Genomic DNA, 25,991 nt, shown 5'->3' on the forward strand with positions numbered 1-25,991 from the left:
CCTGGCTAGAAATTCTCAGGTGCGTCCTCGCCTTTACTCTTTTTTAAAACGGCACTTGTCTTTATGAAATTTCCTCATGCCTACTCATGCCCCGTGGCCAGTCGCTGGCCCAGGTCCCTGGCAAGGACCCAGAATTGGGCTCCATCTTGGACCCTGTTGCCAACCCCCCAGATCTTTCCATCACTCTCCCACCACACCCCTCCCCTCTTCAAGAGGGAGAATTGACTGTCACTCTCTCTACCTAGTGAACACTTGGAATCGGGGATCAGAGTTAGAGTCCCACTTCTACCTCTGCCCTGAGCCTCAGTTTTCCCAGCTCTAAATGGGGGGGCAGGGGGCAGGGATAATAATGTCTAACTTGCTTACCTCTTGTTGTGAGATTGAAAAGCAATATAAAAGCATTTTCCCACCATAAAGGACGATCTGGCTCTTCTCATTCTTATTTCTAACACCTGACAAGGAAGAAAGGACACGCATCCAAGGACTTAGAAAACATATGTGCCATTTATTTTGCTTTATAAACTTTTGTTAAAACACACAAGAGTAAGAAATGGTTTTTTGCTTCTTTGCCCCATCGGGCGGCAGTGATGGGCTTGGGGGTTAGCACAGGGGCGGGTGGTTTTCACCCCCCCAGGGCCAGCCCGCTTCCAGAATCGCTTGGTGTGAATCCAATCAGGGAAATTTACAGAACAACTTGGCAAAAGCAATTGGCTTGGTCATCACGAAAGATCCAGGAGCATCCATCTCTGACCCTCGCCTCTGTCCGTGCTGCAGGGAGTCCTGTGGGTTCTGGAAGCTCCTGAGAGCTGCCCAGGGAAAAGACTCTCAGGGGAGGAACTGGGAGGGTCCATGCTTGTCCTCCCAACCCTTGTTTCGTTCTCCAGATTTTGTATTTTAGGACTAGAACTAGGGTGGCAAAGAGAGAAAGATCTTCAAATGCCATGTCCTCAGAGTCAGAAAAGTCAACTGCTCTGCGTTATGGGCTTCCTGCATTCCAATAAAATTATTAAAATAGAACGATTTCTCCTCCAGGAAGGGGTCATTTTGGACTGAGGACTGAGCCCCTGACCCAGAAGGCTGCCACTGTTAAAAGCCACTGCTATCCTACTTCATCCTGTGGAAAATTCCTCTCTACTTCGTCTCCGTGACTGAGGCCTGAGCACCAGTGGGGGGCTGGAGGAGCAAAGGGTGGGGATGGCCACAGAGACAGAAAGATTTCAGCTTCCCCACCTGACCCCAGATGAGTCTGGGTTCCCTGACCGGAATTTCTGGGGACTCAGAGTGAGGGATGGCTGGGGAAGGCTTGAGGGCTCTGAGCAGGGGACAGTCTCTCCTGGGACCGGGGAACATGGCTTGGTGGCATGGGCAGGACACTCCTGGGACCACTGGAGATATAGAGGTTTCTCTTGGACATACTGCCCTCAAACCCCTCATGCCTGCGTCACAAAAGGTGATCACTAAGGATGGAATTTGGGGGCGCTGGGGTCCCGCCCCCATCCACTCAGAAGGGTCAGCCTGGGGTGGGGACAGGTGGCCAGTCTAACTCTCCTACCTAAGCACAGCTCCAGCCCCCAGGACACATCTCTTTTGTTCCCACCGGCTAGTGGCATTTTCCAGAATTTTCCCAAAGCTACCAAAATTTCCATGGATGATATGCTGGCTATTCCATTCTGGGGCTTAATGTTTCCAGAGCAGCGCTCAAACCCAGGCCTTCTCATGTCTCCCTGGCCCAAAATACCCCGCTCCTGGACCACCAGGCCACACTTGTCCATCTCCTAAGAACCAGACCCCTGATGCCCCTCCCCCAGACTTGGGGTGTGAGGCCAAGAATCATGACTTCTCCTATTCTTCAGCAGACAGGATGCTGGACCCCAACCGGACATTCGTGTAACTCCAAGACAGCCTTAATCCTAGGCATAGGCAGGGCCCCTGGGACGAATAGGACTTCGCCTTCTGAGGCTGATGACAGGGGCAGGAAGTCCCTCCACTGGATCACAGTGAGGACAGAGGCGCCCTTTCAGAGATGCCCAGCACCTGGTCAAGAACTCCTGCTCTGATCCAGGCAGACCTGGGATCCAACCCTGACTCGGCCACTTACTAGCGGTGTGAGTTCCAGAAGAATCACTCAACCACTCAGATCTCAATTTCGTCTCCTGCAACAGTCTCTGGGATACAAGGAGATGATGTGTGTCAAGTGCCTTAACACAGCACCAGAAATGAGGCAGAGTCTGAGACAAGCCCTGGAGAAGGGGGTCATTCCTCCCTGACATCCTTCTGAGCTGGGCTCGCACCCAGCCGTCTTCGTCTCCAGGTCTCCTGGTCCTCACCTGGATCACGTCCTCAGCCCTTATCTGACCTCCCCGCTCCCTCCTGATCCACTGTGCCTCCTCCCCGGCTTCTCCCAAACCTCAGTGCCTCAGTCCTGGCATTCAAGACCCCTACGCTGCTCCAGACAGCCTGGTCTTTCCATCGCCTCCCTCCCATGCCCTTCTTCCAACCTGGGGCCCTTTCTCACCTGCTCCACCAGCTGGAATCTTGCCCTTCCGTAAAGGCCTGCTGCAGAGTCTGCCCCTTTCCCAGAGCTTTCTCTGACCGCCTCAGCCCCTCCAAGTTCCTGTTGTGACTGTCCACCTTGGCTTGTCCTCTCGTGGTGGACAGCCTGCGGGGAGCACCACCCCCAGAGCACTCACCTCCTGGGTGAGTACCTGCCTGATTCCCTGAGAAGAGCCATGGGTTCAAGGTGGAAGGGTGTCCCCCTTCTCACCAGTCTCCCACACTGTGCCTAGCCCAGCTGGTGTTTTAAAAATGCTCCTGGAATGACTGGGGGATTGTGTGCGAGTCTCCTTCAGCCTCTAGAGAGGTGGCTGTAGAGGAATTAGGACGGCTGAGGAAGGTGACAGCGGCAGGTGGAGAGGATGGAGGTTGGGGCAGCGGAACAGGGAGAGGTCAGATGCCCCGATCCGACCCAGCCTTGAAGGGCTCTGTGTCTGGGGACTAGGGCAGTACTTGGAGAAAGAAGTATCCATCTGAAGGGGAAGGGAGCTATGTTGAAGCAAGGTCCCGTGTCGTCTCCAGACAGCTGTCCTTTGGGGCTGAAGAAGTAGGGGGCAGGTACGATGAAGGGGAAGGCAGTGGCTTCGGCAAGAGCAGAGTTGTCCAAGGCAGCAGAGGATCTCCCAGCTGGGGCCTCCCCAAGTCAGAGCCCCGTCATCCAGAGCAGGGGGCGGAGGGTAGCAACGGGCTGTGGCCCGCAGCCCAAGTTCTTGGTCCCCTTGCCCTTTCCACTGCTGCCCTGAGACTGGCCTTGTTGTCATGGCTTCCTTCACGGTGAACAAGTGACCACCGGGGCTCTCTGAGGGGGCTGGGGGGCCGGTAGAGCCCCCGACCCCCAACGGCTTGCTAGATGACTTCCTGCTTGGTGATGGTCGGCTGGGGGATGGCGGAGGGGGGCTTGACGATGGTGGCGATCGCTCCCGGCAGGAGCTTATAGGGCTCAGACCCCGAGCCACCTGGCGGTGAGGGCTGTGGAGTCTCAGGGGTGGCTGGAAGGACAGAGAGACAGACAGAGGCTACTGAGAATTTCAAGCTTTTGGGGAGTAACCAGAGACCTAGAAAGGTTCTTCCTGCTCTCTGAATTAGTTTTCTCTTCTAGAAAATGAGAATTAAACTAGACAATCTCTAAGGTTCCTACAGCTCAAACCTTGAGTCCCTGATCTTGACATCTAAGTCTGGTGAGGTCTGGAAGGCTATGGCTGGGCCAGTTGTGGCCAGAGGCTTCTGCTCAGATTCTACCAACCCCCATTTCCTCCACCATTTAACGTGGAGATCTGGGCTGCTTCTCCCAAACCAGGGCCCAGCTCTGACTCTCTTCAAGGACAGTGGGACATGTGACAGCAATATCCTTTCTTAGAGACAAAGAGGAGCAGCTGATGAGACCCAAGTGTCTGGCCAACTGACTTCAAAAATATCGTTTCTTTAATATTTAGGAAGATGAATAATGGAAACTAATTGGCCTCACAGAATTGCCTATTTGAAAGTTAACTTTGACCATGACCCACTTGGCCAACTTTATTCGATGGACAAGTTTCCCAAAGAACAATCTCAATGAAATGCCATCTCATTTTAGTGGACCACCTCATCCTGATGATAATCTTACTTTTGAAGAACTTTGTCCAATGACAAACTCACTCATGTGAGATTTCACCTCAGAGGACCATCTAGACCAGTGGACATCCCCACTCAATGAGGAGTCTCACCCAACTGTCTAATGGATACTCTTACCTAATTGGGCAGTACTTCAAGAACAATTTTACCTAATAGGCAATGTCATCTAATGGAATTCTTATCCCAGTGGACATGTTCACCCAATGGAACCCTCATCCCAAGGACAGCTTCATTCAACAGAGGCTGTTAACTACCTCACTGAATAAATGGCCTCAGTGAAAAAAACAGACTTAATGAGTGAATAATTTCACTCCTCATTCCATACCCTGGAGCACAGAGAACCATAATATCCCAGTTCCCATCTTCTAGACCCACCCCTCCTGGGTCCCCTTTTTGGTTCCAACCTCATCCCTTGCTGAGTAGAGCTCAAGTTGCTCACCTGCCTGCGCCCTGGGTCGGGGCCACTCACACATCTGTCCATTGCTGAGGTGAGAGGGCATCGTGTTGGCAACAATAACGTTCGTGCCCATGTGTTCCTGCATCAGATGCGGGTGCAGGGGGTGATGGGCATGAGGTGCATCACTGGAGGACCCTGCAGGTAGAGAGGGGCTCAGTCAGGATGGGGAGTCCAAGATAAAGACCACAGGCCTCGTGGTACACCTTCCTCAAGTGTGGCCAATCAACCCGTTCACCCAGTATTGACAGTGCCTGCTGGCTACCGACTTCTGCGTGAGTAAACTGGGGCTTACCATTCCTATCTATAGGTCCTACGAGGTTCTTAAGAGGACCCAACAAACCAAAAGAACAAAAGTTAAAAGAAAGAAGGAGCGAATAAGGAAGCTGTGAGATCTAAATATTATAATGAACAGTGTCACTGAATAGGAATATAGTGGATTTAACCAATGGCTCTCCAAGCTCCATGGCATGCAAGTCCTTCCATTTGGTGCCAACTCACCTGTAGCCTTGTCCCCCCCAACATCTCTGCTTCAGCCAAACTAACCTACTGATAGCACCTAAGTGTCCCCTGTACTTCCCTAGCTCTGCTTTTACTCATATATTTCTAAGAGAGATGCTTTCTCCATACCCCCCCACCATGTCCACCAGTCCAAATTCCAGCTCAGGTAATTCCACCTTTGGGAAGCTTCTCCTGATTCTCCACACCCCAGTAGGAAATAAACCTACCTCTCCTTCCTTGGAATTCCCATAGGAATCTATCTGCAACCCATCTTTTGGGAACATCTACTTTTCTGTCCATGAGCATTACAATTACAGTTATATTTTTCTCCTTTTTGAGGGTCTAGTGAAGTGTCTAGAACACAGTAACTGCTTCAAAGAAATGTGTCAGAATGATAATACCATATAAGATACTGACCATGGCAGTGGTCACTGGTGTGCCCTGATGGGATTTGAGGGCTGGCAAGAGTCCTCTAAATTGACACTCTCAATTACTGAGCATCTAATATGTGCCAGGTACTGTTCTACATACTTTTCATGTCGAAATAACTGAATCCTCTCAACAGTCCTCTAAGGTGGGTTGTCCCATTCCCATTCTACAGATGAGATTACAGGGCCTGGACAGATTAATTATTTTACCCAAGTTTATCTGGCAACAGAGCACAAGCTCCACCCTGATTCCCCCCTGCCTTTTTCAAAAGATTTTAGTTTTAAGTAATCTCTGCACCCAGCCTGGGGCTCAAACTCACGACCCTGAGATCAAGATTCGCACACTCTTCTGACTGAGCCGGCCAGGCGCCCAAGTTCTGATCTTGATCTCAGTGACACTTAATTCATAATTCATAATCCACAGGGTCAAAGTGAGAATGAAATGAGTTAGTAGTTCTCAACTGGGAGAGATTTGGGGCCCTCTGGCCATATTTGACAGTATCTGAAGATGTTTTGGCTGTCACTCCTACAGGGGTGCTGTCAGAATCTTATGGGTAGAGGCCAGGGATGTGGCTAAACAGTGTACACAAGAGCCCCCACAAAAAAAGATTATCCAGTCCCAAATATGTGCCAAGGTGACCCTTAGCCATACCATCGCCTGTGACCGTGTTGCCTCCCAAATCCTAACTAAGTTCAAGTACCCTCACTTAGATCCTGACTCCTATCCTACCAGCCCATTGACGAGGGCTATTGCTGCAAAATTCTCTCACCCCACTGCAGCTGTCCAGCCACTGATCCCCACTTCTTAGTCTCTATCACCACAGCCCCTAATTGCTGGAGCACCGCGGAGCTGCTACCACCCTGAGCTTTGAACTCAGGCTCGAGCAACAGACTCAAACAGGAAACTGCCTCCTGATAACACACCCCGCCCCACGCATGTCTACGGTCATCTAGAGCTTCGCCGAAGTCTAAATGGTCTCTTGGTTCATCTCCACGGCCACCGTCATCTCAGCCTCAACCTGTTTTCCCTCCATCTTCCTCATTTCAATAAGTTACTCCAGGAGCATCCCTGTCACTCAAAGCAAAAACGTGGGTTTCATCCTTGACTCTTCCCATCCCCCCACCCCCACCCCAATCACGCATCTGATCAATCAGCAAATCCTACGCGTTCTTCCTCCATACTGATGGTCCAGTTTATCCAGTCACATCTTCACCCCAGCCTCCACGTCCTATCCCCACCTGGTGACAGTAACATTCTCAGGGGTCTCCTGCCTCTCCTGTGCCCCCCAACATCATCCCTTTCTACCTAACATTCAGAGTCGTTTGTTAAAAAGAGTAGTCTGGTTTGTACTCTTCTTACCCAAGCTGCAATGAAAATGAAATCCAGATTTCTGACCGTGACCTACAAGACCGTATGCTCACCATTTGCTGTCCGCCCTTCACCGCCTTCATCCTAGGCAACCCCTCCCTCCCCCATCTCACGACCTTATCCTTCTTTCTGGACCACACGAATGTCCCCCACCTCAGGGCTTCTGCAGGAGTTACTCCTGCCCGGAACGCTTTTCTCTTGGCTTTTAAATGTTGGATTTTCTTTCATCCATTGGGTCTCAGCCAAAAAAGTCCCCGCTTTCGGAGAACAGGAAAGGAGGAGGTGGTGGAGCTGGGAGGTGAGCTAGATGTGAGGCCCGATCTCTGGCCAGGGAGCCCCGCCCACCTCTCCGCCCCTCCTGGGCCTGGCACGGACCTCCCAGCAGCATCTCCTGCAGCAGGTTGTCGATCTTGGCCATGCCGAAGAGCTTGATGAACTGGATCTGCTCGATCATCTGCCAGGTGATGCTCTGCAGGGTTGGCAGCAGGAGCAGCAGCTCGCCGAAGCGGCCTCGGGAGTCGTACTGGCGGTCGTTGATGTAGTCCTCCAGGCTCACCTGCACCTGCGAGCGCAGCCGCTTGATCTTGCCCGGGTCACTCAGCCCCTTGGCATCTGCAACGGGAGGGCAGGGGTCGAGGGCCCGGCTGAAGCATCTGGAGAGCCAGGACCCAGATCTCCCCTGACTCCTGAGGCCCTGACAGGGGGCCCAGTGGCCCAAGGTCACTTGCAGAGTCCTTAGCAGTGCTGGGACGAGGATTCGGGGTCCTCAAGAACCAGGGTACACTAGCGCATTTATAGCTTCCTGGACGCGGGCAGAAAAGCATTTATGTCACATTTCCTGAGATCCAGAACTGGGAGATGGGAGGAGGTGGGGGACAGGTGGGTAGGACTCTAGAAGCATACCAAAGAGGGCACCTAGCAATCTCCTCACTACACGTGGGGAAAACGAGGCAGGGAACAGGGAAAGGACTTGGCCTAGGTCATACGATCAGCTTTTGGCAGATCCGTGATGGGGACTTAGGGCTCTGGATCACAGCTGAGGTCCCTGACCAGACCTCAGCACATGCTGCTTCCCTTAGAAGAGTCTCCCCACTTTCTTCCCCCCTTGCCTGTGTCATCCTGGGGTCTCAGGTTAGGCCTCACCTCCTCCAGGAAGCCTCCTCTGGTCCACCCTCCCAAGCCTGCTTTATGAGTGTACATCATGTCCCCCATTTCTGCGGTTTTTCTGTCACTACTGGCCACACAGGATGCAACTGTCTTTTCCAAAAGATTACAAGCTCTGTACAGGCAGGCATGTCCTGTTTGTCATTTTAAACCCAATACCTAGCACCATGCATGTTCAATATTTATTGAATAGATAACTAGATGAGGGGATGGTTCGATGGATGAAGGGATGAGTGAATGAAAAAAAATCAAGAGATAAATTCTAGAGCCTAAACCTAGAAGGGGGTTCAAGTGATTGTCCAACAGTTAAACTCAACCTTTATGATAATCATCCATTTATTTCCTCTTTTATAGACAAAGTAAGTGGCAGAAAGAGAATTTCACCCATACTTCCAGTCCAGGGCTCACTCCACTGAGCCACATTTGTGCCTGGCTTCATTCAGTCAACAAACATTTATGGAGCATCCCCTACACGCCAGGCCCTATACTGGCTCACCCACCCCTCTGAGCCAGGTTGCTGACCCTGACTCAGCATCAGTAATTCTCCCCATTTTATTGAGCAACTACCATCTGCCCAGCTCCATGCTGAGCACTGCAGGGGTTACAGCCTGGGCCAGGCTCTCAGGGCAACTAGAACCAGAACTCTTACTCTTTAAGAAATGGAAATGGTGTGTGGTAGGTAAGAATACAGGCTTGGGAGCTATAGAGCCTGAAGTTCAAATCCAGACTCTGCCGTTTCCTGGTGGTGTGACCTTGGGCAAATTAATCAGTCTCCCTGTGTCTCGTTTTTTTTATCTGCAAAATGGGGATAGTAACCATTCCTACCTCATCGGTACTACATTGTTAAGTCATAAGTGACATAATCCACATAAAGTATTTAGAATGGTGTCCTAGTGAGGGTTCCATAAACTATGGTCATCTCCCTCTTCATTACTATTATTATTGGAGGTGATCTCCATGAAGTCTAGCACTAAGAGCAGTGCCTGGCATGCAGCAGGTCCCCTGTAACGTGTAAGAAGGGAGGGAAGCAAGCAAGGGCTTTGGAGTCCAGGAATCTTGATATTGTGAAATGAAATCAGACTTTGCATAAAGACATAGCTACAAAGTATTCTATAAGAATGCAGGTGGAAAGTCAGTAGAGGGAATGGGGAAGAGGAGAGGCCAGGGCATAGAAAGACAATTAGTAGAGACACTAAAATCACAGTGAAAATGCAGGAAGAAGATGGGAGCAGTGACAGAGGGAAGCGAAAGCCTCAACCAAGGCAGAAGGGAAAATATGACCGAAAATAGCTAAATCAAGAAAGAGACGGCCTAGCATTTTTTTTTTTTTTGAGCCAGAAAAAGCAGTTCAGACTCAGAAATGGCTCCCCTGGGGAAATGGGCTTTCGCAGGGAAAGTGGGGTACATTTTAAGTATGTGCAGATATTGTTTTGATCAACATTTTTGAGGGAAAGAAGAAAAGGTGAAAGGAAAGAAAAGAAGGAAGACAGGAGGTCGGGAAGGGAAGGAGAGAGCAGAGGACAGAAGGGAAAGCAGGAAAAGAACAGAAGGAAGCCGCTGGGGTCCGTGTGCCTCGTCGTCACGTCATCCCTTTGAACGTGGGTCTCTTCCTCATCTCTTAATGAGCTCATGCAATGGCCTCAGCCCACTGCTGTACGGAAGAGTGAGGGTATGAATGCAGGGTCCAAAACCCAGTAAAAGAAGTCTGCCGGAGCTTCCGGGGTAGGTGGGGGACGTGGACTGTACCTGGGTCAAAGAAGATGATGGCTTTGAGGCAGGCGTACTCATTGTCGTCGATCTGTAGCTCCTGGAAGGGCAGTACCAGCTCATCGAGGATGCGCATGGACACCCGACTCATCTCTGCCAGCTCCGGGCAGTGCCGAGGGACGATGTAGTCATTGCCTGGGTGGGTGGGAAGGAGAGGGGATGCGGATACCACCTTGGGGGTACCCTTCTCCCCAGCTTTGGACAGGCCTTGCCTTCGGCAGTTGCAATCCAACTGGTGCCCACGGGACAGGGCTCCATGGGGATTGTTATGCCCATTTTACAGATGAGGAAATGGAGGCCCAGAGAAAAGGAATAAGTTGCTTCACGTCACTGGAGTGGGTCTGGAGCCTGGCTTTCTAGGACCCTTACACACCACCCGTCACATTCTCCAATATGAGCCATTAGAGCAGCGACATTCAGGGTCCCCTTGGGAGGCCCCAGTGCATCAAGGTGAAGGGCCCAGATTCTAGAATTAGACTGCCTGGGCTTGGAATCCAGTTCTACCGCTAACTAACCATATATATTTGGATAAATTACTTTCCGTGCCTCAGTTTTTTGCATCTGTAAAATGGGGATAAATAACAGAGCTTACCTCATAGGGTTGTTGTATTAAAGGAGTAATGTTTGCAAAGTACTCAGACTAGTATCTGGCCCGTAGTGTCATGTGTATAAGCATTTAGAATAATACATAAACGTGCCATGGAAGCACAAGTGACATAGGGTGAGGGGTTGTGCCATTCCTGGCGGGGCCTCCTGCTCCCGCTCCAGAAAGCACATCAGAGCGCTTGGTCAATTCCACGCATAACCCTGACCGTGCTCTAACTTTAATGCTGGAGAACTTCCATTCCTTGATTCCTCGATTCTACATTTCCTTCCTGAGTGGAGGAACTAATTGGGAACACTAGGAAACTGACATTCTTGATCTTTCTCCCTCACCCCTGCGTGCCACTTTGGAACTCTCCTGCGCCCGGATGCATTCCACCCCGGGGAATGCCCTCCGCGGAGCCCCAGCTGGGGCAGGCAGCCTCCTTACCTAGAAGCAGAACGTCCTTGAACACCATGGACCGCTTGGTGGCTCCGAGCAGCAGGTGCTCACCGGCATGGGCTCTGAGCAAGGCCACCTGGAAGAGAGAAGGAAGGATGTCTGGCAGCTGCACCCCTGGGAAGGTGCTCCTAGCCAACTCAGTGACCCTGAGCAAGTCAGCTTAATGCTTCCCTTGCCTTTACCTGCTATTGAATTAAACTATAAAATGGGCACCAGAAAACTGCTGCCTTCCTCCCATAACTGACAAAACCTGGAAAAGATTCAGCAGGAACCTGGAAGGGGACAGAACATGCACTCAGAGCGGGGAGGCCAAATGATGACTTTATCTTTGAACTGCTGTGTCCTTGGGCGAGGTAAGCTGCCTTTTCCCTCTGGGCCTCATTTCTGTGCCTGATGAAACTTAACCCCATTCTCAGTGTGTGCGTGTGTGTGTGTGGTGTGTGTCTTCAGCAGAGGTTCAGTGCCTTTCATCAGACTCTCAAGAGGTTCTAGGAGCCAGAAAGTTCTAAAACTGTGGATTCTGAATTTCTACCCACGGGCCAACTGCAGAAGATTATGAAGAGTACTTCACAAAATACAGATTCTTAGGTCCTACTCCCAGAGATTCTGAGGCTGTATGTATAGGGGTGGGCCCAAGGATCTGCATTGAACAAACCCCCCAGTTGATTCTGATGTGCAGTTGTGTCTGGGGAAATCACTGCTCTGGAAGATTTCCAGGACACCTGCTCACTTGACATGGTAAGGCTCTAGGGATCTGAGAGTGAGTTCCAAGAGGTTGGACGTGGATGTTGGTTCCCAAGGCCAAGGTGTGAGCGCCGGTCCTTGGCAGGGGATGAGCTTGACATGTTCCTTCCCTGCAGAGAAGACAAAGCAGCTTTGGCAGCCTGAAGTCCGCGGCAGGGACCCAGCCAGGAGGACATTGTCCTTTCCGAGCCATCGGCTTTGGGGCTGGCATCGGGCCCAAAGGATGGCGAACACAGCAGCTGGTAAAAGTAGTAGCCAGCTGGAGGCCTCAAGGATCTTGTCTGCAAGGCTGGGTTGGGGAATTCTGAAGCCTTTTGAGCAGGCTAGGCTAGGAAGTAAAAATGCGTCTGTTCATTCATTCAGTCATCAAAAGTTAAGTGCCTAGTAAGTGACAGGCACTTCGTAGGAAGGAAGGACGAGAGGGAGGGAGGGATGGGAGTGAGAGTCATGTGACAAAGAGTGATGGGACAAGAGGGGCTACTTTGGATGCAGAGGTCAGAGAAGTCACTCTAAGGAGATGGCATCGTCTAGGGCATGGAAGGCCGCTGGCACATAACATAGTAAACATTCAATAAATATTTATTTGAATGAAGAAAGGAAGGAATGGGTGAATGAATGAATGAATGAATGAATGGGCAAACTCGTGAACTCCCTCTCCGGATCTTGCCATCTGCCTTTCTTCATCTGTCCTCCCAGGGTTCCATCCTGGGAGGATGACAAGAAGCAGGAGAGAATGGCATTTGCCTTGCAGATGAGAGGCCACTTCCCATGACCAGGACAAGCAAGGGAAGCCAGTCACCGGGGACTGTGCAGGGCTTTTGTCACTGACCCCGCCTGGTGGCTCTCAAACCCAGGGGCAGAAGTCCCGGAAGGAACTCCCAGCCCCTGGCTGCCTTGCTCTGCAACCTGGTGCAGATCCCTTTCCCTCGATAGACCTCGGCCCCTTTATTTGATGCTACCCAGCCTCCTAGGTGTCAATGGGTTGATGGCCAAAACAAATCAAGAAGTGAATAAACTTGGAAAGTGGTTCCTGGGGCAGTACTGATAGAGTTGGGGTGTCCTTTGGAGGACAGTGCCCCCCCATTCTCCCAGGTGTGTCCCAACTCTCTTGGGCAAGATGGGCTCCTTATACACCATGAATGGGGAGCTGGGAACCCTCCTGACATGGTGGCTATTCCTGGGGTGGGCAGGTGGGGTGGGGGGGTGTTAATGATTGTCCTGTGTTGCTGGCCACCCATCACTGCTCTCTAAGAATGCTCTGAGCCCCAGCCAGGGAGGTTTGGGTGGGAAATCAAGGTTAACAATTGCTCAGCTTGGGGGTATCTTATTGCCCTGCTGAGCCCCTGGGAAGGAACAGAAGGGATTAAACATTAATATAGACTTGCGAGCAGAGGGGACCAGGGCCAGCACACAAGGAACGGGGGAAAAGGCAGGGGCAGCTTGGCCGAGATCCCCAGCCTGTCATCCCTCCCAAAGCAGGGAGGGACCCACGAGACAGAGCATCCCACCCAGGCCCCAGTAGGAGGGTGAGAACCAGCCGAACCAGTGTTTTCACAGTACGCCCCATTGTAGGATACTAACAGGTGTCCCAAGAGTCTGGGGCTTCAGGGAGTCTGAGAAGCCCTGGGTCCCACCAAGTTCAGCAGCTTCCTTGCCTGAAGGACTTCTCGGAAACCTTCATAGACTAACATGCATTGTCAGTATGTGGTGCAAATGTGCAGAACAGAGAAGCAATGCACCAGGAGCTGATGTCCGGGGCACCGTCCTAGCTTCCCTCCGAGCTGAGAAGCTGACCCAGTCCGACAGTCCCTCCAGACAGGAGACCCCTAGGAGGTGCCTGGCCAGGAGCGATTGCTTGCAGAATCTCAGAAACTCATCTGTCCTCAGACGTGCACCCCGCCGCTCCAGCCTCTTCCCTCCCCCCACCCCCAGGATGGTGTTGGTATTCCAAAGAAGGTACTTCGGGAAACAGAAAACTGAATTAAACCATCTTGGTGGGATACAGGAATGAAAGTGATACTCAGGGAGGCCGGCTGTGGCCTGGGCCATGACGTCAGTGTTCCATTACATGAGATAGGCCTTTCAAATGGTAATGTCCTTATTTTTTTCTGAAGCCCATATATTTTTCTGAAGCAGATAAGAAAACTGAGACTCAGAGAGAGGGTGTCATTTGTCCCAGATCACACAGAGCACCAGTCTCTGAGCCAGGGTTCAAGCTCAGCTCTCAGGATCCCTGGCTCTGGGGCCCCGTCCGCATGCTCCCAGGAGAGCTGTCCGGTGCAGGAATACAGTGGCCAGGAGCCTGGACTTTGGAGCTTGCCTACCAAAGTACACCTGCATGCACAGTGTTCTAATCCCGGCTGTGCTGGATACTACCTGTGTGGCCTTGAGCAAGTCACTTAACCTCTCTGTGCCCCAACTGCATCACCTATAAGATGGGAATGCTACCAGTACCTAACTCATAGGGCTGCTGGATGGATCAAATGAGTTAAGGTGTGTCCACAGATTTAAACAGCTCTGGGCACACATGAGCACCATGTGTGTTCCATTAAAGAGAATCAAACCAATCCAAGGCTATATGCCAGGCGGGCCAGCAGGACCCACCTGCCCAGCGTCGCCATTGACCCAGAGTGTCGGCTCTCACCTGGTCGTCCAGAGGGAGCTCGCAGAAGGCAGGGATGTACTTGGCCCACTCAACGAGCACCAGCAGCTGCTCCTTCATGGACTCGCACACATCAGCGATGCTGGCAATCTTTTTCGCTCGAATGTCTCCATTGATCCCGGAGACGGGGGAGGTGATCTAGGGGGAGTGAAGGACAACGCTGGCGATGGTCAGGCCCTCCCTACAGTCTCTGCCCCCTGCGCAGAGTGCCCTCCCTCCGACCCCAGACAGTTTCCCTGTCTAGAAAAGGGGAGATGGACTGTGGATGCCTTTCAGCTCAGGAGGGAGCACGGGGGCAAAGAGAGAGAAGGAAGGATGCTGAAGAAGGCGGATAGGAGGAAGGAGGACTCCCCCTGAGCCTCCACTGGTGGCCTGCCCCCACTGCCTCCTCTGCCAGCTCCTTGGAACTCCAAAGAGCCCTTCAGCTCAGGGCAAAAATCATCATTCTCATCTGACAGATGAAAAAACACAAATCAGAGAGGTGTTGTGACTTGCCCAAGGTCACACAGCAAGGGATGGGCTGAGCCCATTTGCTAATCTGTCTAATTGTCCAATAATCTGTTCTCTTAGGGCTAAACTGATCTCAGGCCCTCATTGAAAGTCGATTCTGTCTGGCCCGCGGAATGCATGCAAAAGGATGAACTGGAAAGTGCCACAGAGGGCCAGACCTGGGTCCCAGTGGTGTCTTTGCTACAGAAGTGGCCCAGTTTCCCTTCTGTGATATTCCAGGGCCCTTCTAGCTGCCGCTCCAGGGCCTGGCTGGGGAGGACAGGGGTGGAGGCGAGACTCCTCTTTGGTATGGGGGATCACCAGGTGGGTCAAGAGGGTCATCCTGATACCTGTTGGGACAGGACCTCGGCCTGCAGCAAAGCGTTGATGGAGGGCAGGCTGCTGTCTTCATAGCTTGACCGGCGAGTGCTGATCCGGTCCCGCTCATTTTGCACAGCTGTGAGGAGGCACAGAGAGGTGAGGTCGGAGGACAGGGATGGGGTGAAGGGGAGAGTGGTCCCGACTGCTGAGGAGCAGATGGGGTATGAGGGGAGAGAGTCTGACCCCAAAGGAGATACTGTAGGGCTGACTTGGAGTAAAGGAAACATCGTTGGAGATGGAAGGAGGGGGGTCTAGGGGGCAGAGCCTGGACTAGCATGCGGGAATGAGGGCCGATGGATTCCAGCCCAGCCTATGGAAGAACCTTCTAAGCACCAGAAGTGCCCCCAACACAGTGTGGTGTGGTGGGAGTGATCCCCTCGTCCCTGGAGGGATGTAACACAGTGATGCCTTGGCAGAGGGTTGGAGATGGGTCTTGCGTATTGATGACGGATCTATCTAGATGACAGATTTTTAAGCCCTGATTTGGAAAAGGGTCCCTTTTATTCCAGATGAAAGTGTGTAAAACAAGGAAAATGAATGGCTTCGGGTGACATGGGGATGGCCCAGGGATTCCCGAACACCCAGACAGAAGGTCTGGAAAAGGGACTTGGAGGCCCCCACCTGCCCCGATAGACTTCTCCATCAGCAGGAAGCTAACCCACTCAGAGACAGCACAGAAAACCCCTGGCTCCCTCCTGCCCCACCATGGACTCTCCTCCAGGAACTCAGAGCCCCGGGCCTCCATCTACTGGGCCCCCACACCTCTCTGCATCTCCCTATCCATGTCAGTCCTGGCCTAAGACACGAGACAGACCTTCTGTGGCTCTGGCCCCATCCCCTGGAGTCCAAGGGCCCCCACCTTGGAATGAGGCTTTGCTGAGGCTGGCAGGAGGGAGGGCAAGACGGCAGGAGACCGGGGTGCCTGTCTGGAACTCGCCACTCACTCTCTGTGTGCTGGTACAGATCACATCCTCCCTCAGGCGCCTCAGTTTCCCCATCTATAAGCTTGTCCATCTCTCCCTCTCTCATGGGCCCACATGCCCTGCTGCCTCTTCCCAGGAGCAGCTCGGGCTCAGGTCTCTTTGCTTCCGGCCTCACCCTGACCGTCTGGGCACCTGTCTGAGTCAACGGGATCTGCTACAGCCCAACTCAGTCCCATCCCCCCACCGCTCAAAACCGGTGACTCCCCATCTCACGTGGACTGAACCCCTCATGACAGCCCTTCGTCTCTAACCCCACACTGCCTGCCAAGCCGCCGCTGCCCCACGGCCTGGGATTCTGCCCCCACAGCTTCGCTGCTTCTTTGCTCGGCACCTGGCTCCGTGCACATGTCACCTGCTCAGAGACACCCACTCTGACCACCCTGTCGGCGTGGAGCTCCCTCCCTCAGGCTCTACCCTTCATTTCTCCTGCTTTCCTTCTCTTTGGGGGCCCTTACTATACAATCTCTTGTTCATTCCCTTACTCTCTCTCTCTCTCTCGATGGGAAGGAAAGCTCCAGAAAGCAAGAACTCCATTGCTGTTCACGGCTGTAGCCCCAGTGACTAGCATGGGGCTTGGTGCACAGTAGGTGCTCAAGAAATGTTGGTTGAGTGAGTGAAGGAAGCTCTGATTTCTCAATGGAACGGCTACATGGCCGCCATTCAACTTTCTCTTGATTTCACACATGGCTGAAATCAGAGAATGAAAGCCAGACAGCATAGACCGAGCCCCAGCGTGCGCGGGATAGGAGACCGGTCCCCAGGTCAGAAATCTCTCCTGACACCCACCACCCTGGCCAGAGCCAGCCCCCGGGGCCACTCCCCTGCACACGTGGCAGCCCTACCCGAGGACACCCCTCCCAGCCTCAGCTGCCAGCGCCGCCCGCACCCACCAGGGCGTCGATGGGAGGCGGGTCCAATAAAAGGGCTGCTGTCAGCAGCTGCGGATTGGGCTCCCCAAGGTTAGCCCGTGTTATCAGTACCCAGCGTGAGCTCAGTCACGGAATGATGTTTTCCAAATGTTTGCTCAGTATTAGCAGGGTCGGGGACCTAATGTAACTCCTATTGAATATTAACCGACCTGGCCAGAGGAAGAGAGAGGATGAGCCTGTCTTCCCAGAGAACCCCCGGATGGGGCCCATGGGGGGCTGGGCCGGGGTTCTGAGGAAGGGCCCATCAGAACGCCCCATGGCCCACCACCACCCTGTACCTCCCACACCCCCGGCCCGGCTTCCTGGGTGGGCTTCTGACTAGGGGCTGGGCACTCGTCCTGGGTCTGCCAGCTGAGCCCCAGTAGGCTTTGTCTCAGGTTATAGGACAGAACTCAAGACCTGCTGTTGAGCCCACTGACCCCCAGTTTTCTCCCCAGAGTCTTTGTCCCTTCAGGGAACCCACTTATGACCACCATGGAACACCCTCTGGCCAAGGCTCACAGGCCTGTGGGATTAGGAGCCCTTCCCTGTGGTCTAGGGAAGTTTCTAGATCAAAGATGGTGCCCCCAGGCCAAGCCCTCCCAGTTTCAGTTCAGGGAGCTTGGTGTGTGCCCAGCTCAGGGGAGCCTGCCTGGCTTGAATTTCCCCATCTGTAAAGCAGAGAGGGGGTCGGTTTGGTGACCGCGCCTCCACCCGGCCAGTCCATCAATCCCATTGACAGTGCAGGCCTTCCTGTGGTCAGGGACCATTCCTGGGTTTCAATTCCTGAATCTTAAAGCTATCAGAGAAGAGAAATGAAAACTTGTCGCAACCCTCCTGATCACGAAGGCTTTGGCCAAGAATCTCTCTGGGCTTTGGGGACTTCCCACCAGCTGGATGAGGGGTGTCGGGACGACAAGACTTGGGAAGAATGGGTAATACTCTTTCTTCCCGGGGGTTGCCCGCCATGAGGATCAAACACCATGCCCCCCAGGCCTATTCCTGAGGCAACCACACGACTGTCAGTGTCACCATCTTCCAGTTAACCGAGACACACAAAGAGCACGAACACTGACTAGCTCACTCACTTGCCATCAGCCAAGGCTCCCATCCTCCCAGCCTAAAGCCTCCTTCCCTGAGCTGAGAAGCCAGGGCTATTTTCAAGGCTAGCTAAGGCAGAATGGCCTGGGGCTCTCCCTCTCCCTCCGGGAGCCAGGGCACGGGACTGCTCCCCTCCTTGGAAGCTCAGGCAGGGGACCAGGGAACAAACACACATGCCCCCAGGGGGACAGGTAGATCAGTGAGTGGCTGGCTGGACTCCCAGAGCTGGAAGGCATCATTATCACCGCCTCATTTTACAGATGGGAAAACCAGAGTCAGAAGAAATGTTTCTCAAGTGACACATTAATGATTCTGGATGTTTAGCAAGAGATATAAGAGACCACAGGCAGGCACCAGGCCCCGTCCAGCCTAGGAAGGCTGCCAATCCTTTTCCTGCCTGCCTGTCACAAGGCCTGAAATTTTACCATGACAGCTTCATGCTCTCGAACCTGACACCTTAGGCTGTGGGGGAACAAAGCCCCCAGCCGTGAGAACCACGGAGCGTGAGGCCCCTAGACCATATGCTCGGTTTTTTCCTTGCCTCCTGCTGCCCACGCGCCAGTTCTAGTCTTGTTTCTCCCATTCCTCATTCCACAAAGTGGCACCCGACTTGGAGGAGAGGGACTCAACCCCACTGAAGACTGGGAAGTTGGGGCATGGAGGGGGTTGCCCTTTGAAAAGGCCCCTCCTCCACTGAACCCCCCCTCCCCCCAAGAGCTTGGTGCTACCATTGTGGAGTCAGCAGCAGGAAGGGGCCTTGGAGCCCACCCAGTGCCTCACAGGGGTCAGCAGGTCCAAGTTCCCAACAGGACTCAAGAGCTCAAAGCAAGACCCTGCAGGGACAGCATGCAGACCTTAGGGAAGGGGGGAGGTGGGGAGGGACAGGGGCTCTAAGGCAGAGACCAGAGACCCTCCTACACAGGCAGCTCGGGCAGGCTGGTCCCAGGTTCCTGCCCTGGGCTGGGTGTGTGTACAGGGCTAGACCACAGGCCGGCTGGTGTGCCACAGCTGCGGGTGAGGAGTGAGGGTCTGGTGCCCGAGCTGGGGAAGGTGAGCGGAGGGGAGCAGGAAATGAAGTAGTTAAAGGATTTCTGCTTCCTGAGCTCGGGCTGTCCCTGAGATCTGGAGGTTGTAAAAGAGGCCGAGTCAGGTATCCCCAGGCAGAACCTAACTCTAGTCTGAAGCATTGGGTGCAAAGTTGTGGGGCCTCAGGCAAGTTTTGGACCTGTTCTGGGCCTCAGTCCCCTCATCTAGGAAAAGGGGGAGTGACAATGGTGCCAGCCACATAGGGTGCCACATCACTCGTAGAAAAGCCCAGCCTGGTGCCTGGCACCTGCTGATTACAGGAGGCCTGGAGAGAACTTTTTTTAAAATTTTATTTATTTATTTTGACAGAGAGAGAGATCACAAGTAGGCAGAGAGGCAGGCAGAGAGAGAGGAGGAAGAAGGCTCCCCACTGAACAGAGAGCCCGATGTGGGGCCCAATCCCATGACCCTAAGACCATGACCCCAGCCGAAGGCAGAGGCTTTAACCCATGGAGCCACCCAGGCGCCCCGAACTTTTTATAAACTTTACAAACGTGCTCCTTGCCTCCACCCAGGGCAAGCCTGATGCCCCATTCCTGCTCTGCAGAATGTGAAAACTTGGGGTCACCAGACACTCCAGAGTGAAGACTAAGGAACAGGGGCGCTGCCCCTGGGGCAGGAAGCTCAGGAAGGGAGACCCCCTCCCCCACTGCTGTCCACATCTGCTGAGTCTAGGTGGCGGGCACGCAGACATTCTCTGCTCTCCCTGTTTGCAATAGTGTATGAAGAGAAAACACCCGACTGGGCTGCCCATGCCCGTGGCCGTGGGGCAGGTAAGGGTGGCGAGGGCTGGGAAGCAGAGTAGCCAGGAGTGAGAGCTTATCTCTTTCTCAAGACCAAGCCCAGTCCCACCCTGTGGCCAGATTGCCAGGCCCTCCCTCCTCTCAGCCATGCGCCACTTACCCCAGGGGCCTGTCACCCAGTCATAAAGGGTGGCCATACTTGTACCCGCCTATCCCGGAGTGGGTGCAGGTGGGGCTGTGGGGGGTGGGGATGAGGGTGGGGGTGGGGGGAGGGGGAGGGCAGAGGCTCACCTTCCTTCTTCATGCCAGCCCGGAAGCACTTCTTGAGCCTGCAGTAACGGCACTGGTTCCTCTTGTCTTTGTCCACCACGCACTGCCGACTGAACCTGGGGAGAGCTTGGAGGGTTGGATGCGGCAGGGACAGCCCTTCCATCCCCGGCGGAGCTAGAGCGTTGGCCAACCTGGCCTTGACTCCCAGCCTCCCTGCCTTCATCATGGGAGTCATGCTAACCATGAGTCAGGCCCTGGGACTCTCCAAGAAGCCCGCCCTGTCCTGCTGAGGCTCGGAGAGGTGACACGTAGCCCAGGATCACTCAGCCTGATGGTAGAACTGAGTTGGAAACTCCAGCCCTTCAAGGACCAGGGCACTGCACTCTCTACCACGTTCTAGGAAAGTCCAGAGCTACAGCAGCCTCCTGCTTATGGCTCAGAGTCAGTACCTGGTTGGCCAAGTGACTCTCTGGAGGGGGCTGTAAACAGAGGCAGTGCCCCACGGTGACAAAGGGTGGAGACCTGAGTGTCAACAGGGGCTCTGCCACTGATTCAAGCTGGATGACCTTGGACAGATTCCTGGCCCTCCCCAACCCACAGCTTCCTCATCTATAAAATGGGAAGAATCATAGCAACCATGTCAGAGGCGTGTTGACAGATGGAAGTGAGAAGATATGTGGATGGGACCTGCAATGCATCTGCAAAAGGCAACTCCTCGTAACCAAATCCTATTTATTTATTTATTTATTTATTTAGATTTTATTTATTTAACAGAGAGAGAATGCAAGCAGGGCAGTTGGGAGAGAGAGAAGCAGACTCCCCGCTGAGCAGGGAGCCCGATGCAGGGCTCTATCCCAGGACCCTGGGATCATGACCTGAGCGGAAGGCAGAGGCTTTCACCTACTGAGCCACCCAGGCACCTCTGAGTGCTATTTTTTTATTATTGTTGTTACTCTGAATGGGAGGTGTGGGGTAGGTAGAAAGGCCTGGAGCCAATCCCCTATTTGTCCCAGGAAAAGCACCAGGTTGGGGGAGGGGCCCCACCCTCTGAGGCTTCAGAAGCAGCTTGGTCCCAAGCCTCATGGATCCTCATTTGCTAAACGGGAAAATAACGATGGGCTTGTAGGGCCAGTTAAATACATACAAAGACTCAGTATGTCTGGCATATAGTAAGTGCTCAGTAAAGGGCAGCTGGTAGCTTTATGATCAGTGAATGAGGTTCCTAGATGCATGTTCCCATCTGGATCCCTGAGGCCTAAGAAACCAGAGGAAGCTTTAAGGCCTCAGAAGGCAGACGCTTCTGGGACCTAGTGAGGGGGCAGACAGACTCTGGGGAACATCAGCAGCCCAAGTGTACCCATTTCTCAGCTAGAGAAATCAAGGCTCCAAGCAGGGGCTCCTCACCTGCAGGAGTACATGTGGTTCTTTCTCACGCTCCTCCGGAAGAAGCCCTTGCAACCATCACAGCTCGAGGCACCGTAGTGCTTCCCTGTGGCCCGGTCCCCACAGATGGCGCACAAGGCGCTGACACCCAGGCTGTTGGGTGCATTGAGGTTGGCACCTTCTGATGGGGATGTGTCTGCACCAGAGGAGACAAGAGTGAGGACTCAGAAGGGGCCCTGCTCCCCTGGTGACTTAGGCACAGAAACCAATATGAGCATTATGGGGATCTCCACTGCCCACCCCCCCCCCCCCCCCGCCAGGCCTTCAGCCTCATCCGGACCTGGGTGCCGTTCCCATTCCCTCAATGACCTTGGGCAAGTCCCTCGGCATTTTCGAACTCCTGTTTTGCATCTGTTACTTAGGGATGGTTGTGACAATGAGTTCACAGAGTCATCTGTGACGGTCTGCTACTCCACGGTGCAGACTGGTAGGCCCAGTTTTCTCTGGGAAGTAATGAAAACCTGATCACCCCCTATGATGCCTCTGACCCTTACAGACCCGACTGACTGGGCAGAGGGGGCTGTGGAAGGGACAGTATGCCCCTGGCATCTGCTCAGGTCCTGTCCCTCATTTCTCAGTGTATCCAGAGGCCTCACAAACTCTCCCAGGGAACAGGAAGACATGCACCAAGGACAGTGGCCCATCTGTCCTCCGGGGAGGGTCAGGGCAAGGTTCTGGGCATCTTTCAAATACCACCTGTGTCAGAGGCGAAAGCTACTGCATCTATGTAAGTCTGAGAGCGGGGATAAGAAACAGGCAGTGAAGATCTTGGACAGGGTGCTTGGGGTCCTTGGGTGCTAGTGCTGATGTCACCACTAACAGACCTGTGAACTTGGGCAAGTCCCTTTACCTCTCTTCGAGTCCCCCTGGGCCTCAGTATCCCTAATTGTAAAAGGCAGGGGTTCAACTGTTCTGGTTTGCAATTTTTTTTTTTTTTAATTTCAGCCGCTGAACCCTCTTTGTGTAAGCAGGCCTTCCATCAAGGCTAGACCTCTTGGAGAAGATGATAGACGACATGGACCATCTCCCCAGAAAAATGCACACATTTGCATACCACACAGTCATACACACATGGGTTTTCGTGGATACCCCAAATCTGACCTTGACTTCCTGGGAATACCGCACTGAGAACCAGAGGGGGCATTGTGCTACAGTTAAGGGTACACATGCTAAAGACTTCTGCCAAGCTTCAGTCTGAGCTGGCCTACTTCTTAGCTGGGTGACGTGGGCTGCATGGGTTCACCCCTCCGTGTCTTTGTTTCCTTGCATGGGAAATAGGATGCATAATTATCCCCCAAGACTGTAGGGGGATTCAGTGGGTCGATGTAGGTAACAGGCTTGGTACATAAAAAGCACCGTATCAGCATTCGTGAAGGGAAAGCTTTCCTGCAGAATCAAATTCCCAGAGCAGAGGACGTCCAGCTTTCACGCGTAAGTGGACCCCGCCGTGTCTCATCTCTGCCATCATCCAGCTGACGTCCTACCTAGGTTCCTGAGGTGCCCAGAGCTCAGCCCCCTCCACTTGGTGAATTATTCCCGGAGATGGAGATAATTGTTAAGCCATGTTGGTGCCCTTTCTCCCTTAGCCTCACTTCCCTCAACCCCTGGGGAGGTTATGACCCCACAACTCCTGGCCGTTCAGGGAGGCTGGGGGGGTGGGGGTTCCTCTACCCTGTGCAGAAGGGGCTGGGTGCTATTGAGTGTATCATCTCACTGCTGTCTTCAGCAGACAGGCCCCATTCTCTGGGTGAGAACACCAGGGCTCAGGGAGGACCTGTGACCTGCCCAGGGTCATGCCACTCCCGGTAAGCGGAGGAGCCCGATTTACAGTCCAGGTGTGCTGAACGACTCTGGCCCGGGCTGCCCTTGCTGGGATGTCTGCGGGGGCCTCTGGTAAGCAAAGCCCCTACTGTTGCTGGTGCTTCCAAATCAGGGGTGGGAGACAGATGGGGAGCTCTCCATGGAGCGCCGGAACCCCCAGCTCGTGAGGAATGTAAAATGTGATCCCAACACTCACACCCTTTCCAAGGCCAGTGGGGAACGCAGACCTTCTGACAGACGCCCAGTGCTCTTGAGACGACTCATGGTGGGCGAGGCCCAGCTACCAAGGCCGGGCACCAGGCTCCTCATCTTACCGAGTCCTCTGGTTAGCACAGGAGGCAGGTGCTATTCTGTACCCCGTTTGACAGATGAGGAAACAGAAGCTCAGAGAGGAGGCTGGCTTGCAGAGTTCTCACAGGTAGGAAGGGTCTATGCCAGACTTTGAGCCCAGATCTTTCTGGCCCCTGAGCCCGAGGCTGTGCTATTGAAGGGACACCCAGGGGTGCCCTCCACCTGGGGCACACGTGACTGAGGGAGGTGCAGGCTCTGAAGGAGTGACGGGGCTGGCCACAGGGAGTAGTCTGGGGCTGGGCAGTGGCCAGGAGTGTGACAGCACATAATGTCCCCACGGGGTCACACGACACCCTGCCTGGTGCAGAAGCTTCTTTCTTGTTCACCATTTGCTGTGATTTCCCCGGCAACTCCCTTCCATGGATGCTCCGCAGAGCTGGCCGGCCAGCAGGCCTGAGGTGATTAAACCCATTTTGCAGAAGACGGAGAGGCCAAGCTAGGGGATATGACGTGCCCAAGGTCACACAGTGAGCGGATGGCAGGAACAGGTGAGCAGCTGGTGAGGCCAACCACGGGCACTGCAGTCACGTCTTTCTGACTAAGCCAAACTGACCACAAGCATTACAGACCCTGGCTGAAGCCACAGAGCCACGGAAGGAGGGCAGGTGGCAGGCTGGCCTTGGTCCCCTGCCACACACCTTATTTGAGGCTGGCTTAGGGTCTTTCCCCTCTAGAAGCTTCCTGGCTTCCAGGCTTCCCCTCTCCCCCTACCTCCTTGGGGAGGAGAACCTCTCAACCCAGTTTCAGATGTACTCTTGGTGATGTGCAAGCAAATCTATAAACCTGGGGAGTGACACAATGCAGGCCACGACACCAGCTCAGAGAGAAAGGGACGTGCGGCTCAGGGGACTCTCCTTTGGCAAATGTCAGGACCGACCCCCTGCATATCATGTCTCCATAAGGGAGGTTACGAGAGAGTACGGATCACCCCCCAGTCCAGGAACGTGCACCAGGACAGGAGCAGGGACAAATGGGGGCACAAGACAGAATGCCCATAGAGGACATACGTCCAGAAAGCACAGGGCACACAGCCTGTGCGCGAACTTCCACAGATACACAGACACATGCTCACTGCTGCTTCTGGACAGAAGCAAGACAAGCACACACACCTCTCAAGACACCAGCGAACACACACAGTGATCAAATACAAATGGAAACCTACATAACGGGCACATCCAGACAAACGAACACAAATACGCAAATGGGTTCCGGGAGGTACACACACGTTTGCCAACATGGTTCTCCCCCCACACGTGGGTGTGCAGAAATTCACGCGTGCACACCCAGACGAGGCCACAAGCACACCACAGCTCACACTGCTGACCAGCATCTCATTGAACAAAACTTCCCTAAGAACTCTAATTTTTTCTAAGTGGGGCGTTCGCCCCAGGAAAGTCCCAAAGACACCCCGTGGGGCCATCCAGCATCTCCAGAGACAGAGCATACCTTTCTATCTCTCTGGACCTAAGCCCAGAGGGTACAAGAAGGGGCCTAGTGAGGCCCAACTATCGCAGCTGGGCACCAAGGGGGAGGTCACCGTCATGTCGCTGCTCCCAGTGACGCACTGAGCAGAGACAGCCTTGAGGTAACAGGGAGCAGACCGGCCAGACAGGAATACCTGGGATCTACTTTTGCTGGAGAGCTGCCCACGCGGGCCTCCCCTCACCCAGAATGCCTCTGGTCTCTGTACCTGGGCACACCTGTTTCACCTGGCGACACCTGTCCGGACCTCCAGGCCCGACATGCCGTTTTCTATCATTCTCCTCCCAACGCAGCACTGAGCGCCCCAGGCCTGCTCCCGAGCCGCACACCTGGGCACACTTGCACCCACCTACCATTGCCCATGGTCAACACTTGCACATTCTCGAACTCGAGGGTGGTGTAGGCGGGATCCAACGCGGCGCTGTAGTCAGCCATGTCCATGTCCACGAGGGTTTTGGAGAGGCGCATTCTCCCCTTCCACCCCTCAGCCGCTCGCCCTGCCCAGGATGCCCACCCCGAAGGCTCGAAGGCTCCGGGCAGAGCCCCGGCCCCGGCCCTCTGCCCTCCCACCGCCTCCTCCCAGGGGCCCCCTCTGCCTTCCTGCGTTTCAAACCTTCCTCTGGGAGGATCTGCCA

The 25,991-nt window shown here is 53.8% G+C and overlaps 1 protein-coding gene across 1 annotated transcript; it reads right to left on the bottom strand.

Moving 5' to 3' along the window:
* Positions 1-485: 485 nt before the first annotated feature.
* On the bottom strand, positions 486-25,971 carry HNF4A (hepatocyte nuclear factor 4 alpha). The gene is made up of 10 exons (XM_080814042.1): positions 25,710-25,971; positions 21,664-21,838; positions 20,281-20,375; positions 15,138-15,244; positions 14,281-14,436; positions 10,881-10,968; positions 9,827-9,982; positions 7,292-7,528; positions 4,604-4,756; positions 486-3,542 (listed from the first exon to the last, which is right to left on the bottom strand). The coding sequence occupies exons 1-10, from the start codon at positions 25,822-25,824 to the stop codon at positions 3,400-3,402; spliced, it is 1,425 nt and encodes a 474-aa protein (XP_080670168.1). The 5' UTR covers positions 25,825-25,971; the 3' UTR covers positions 486-3,399.
* Positions 25,972-25,991: the final 20 nt, after the last annotated feature.

This window comes from Martes martes (assembly GCF_963455335.1).
Source record: "Martes martes genome assembly, chromosome: 9".
Lineage (NCBI taxonomy): Eukaryota > Metazoa > Chordata > Mammalia > Carnivora > Mustelidae > Martes > Martes martes.

Coding starts and splice junctions, on each gene's coding strand:
- HNF4A (XM_080814042.1), bottom strand. CDS start 25,824: ATGCGCCTCTCCAAAACCCTCGTGGACATGGACATGGCTGACTACAGC. Junction 14,437..15,137: donor CCGAGGTCCTGTCCCAACAG/GTATCAGGATGA, acceptor CACTCCCCCTAG/ATCACCTCCCCCGTCTCCGG. Junction 9,983..10,880: donor CAAGGACGTTCTGCTTCTAG/GTAAGGAGGCTG, acceptor CCACCCACCCAG/GCAATGACTACATCGTCCCT.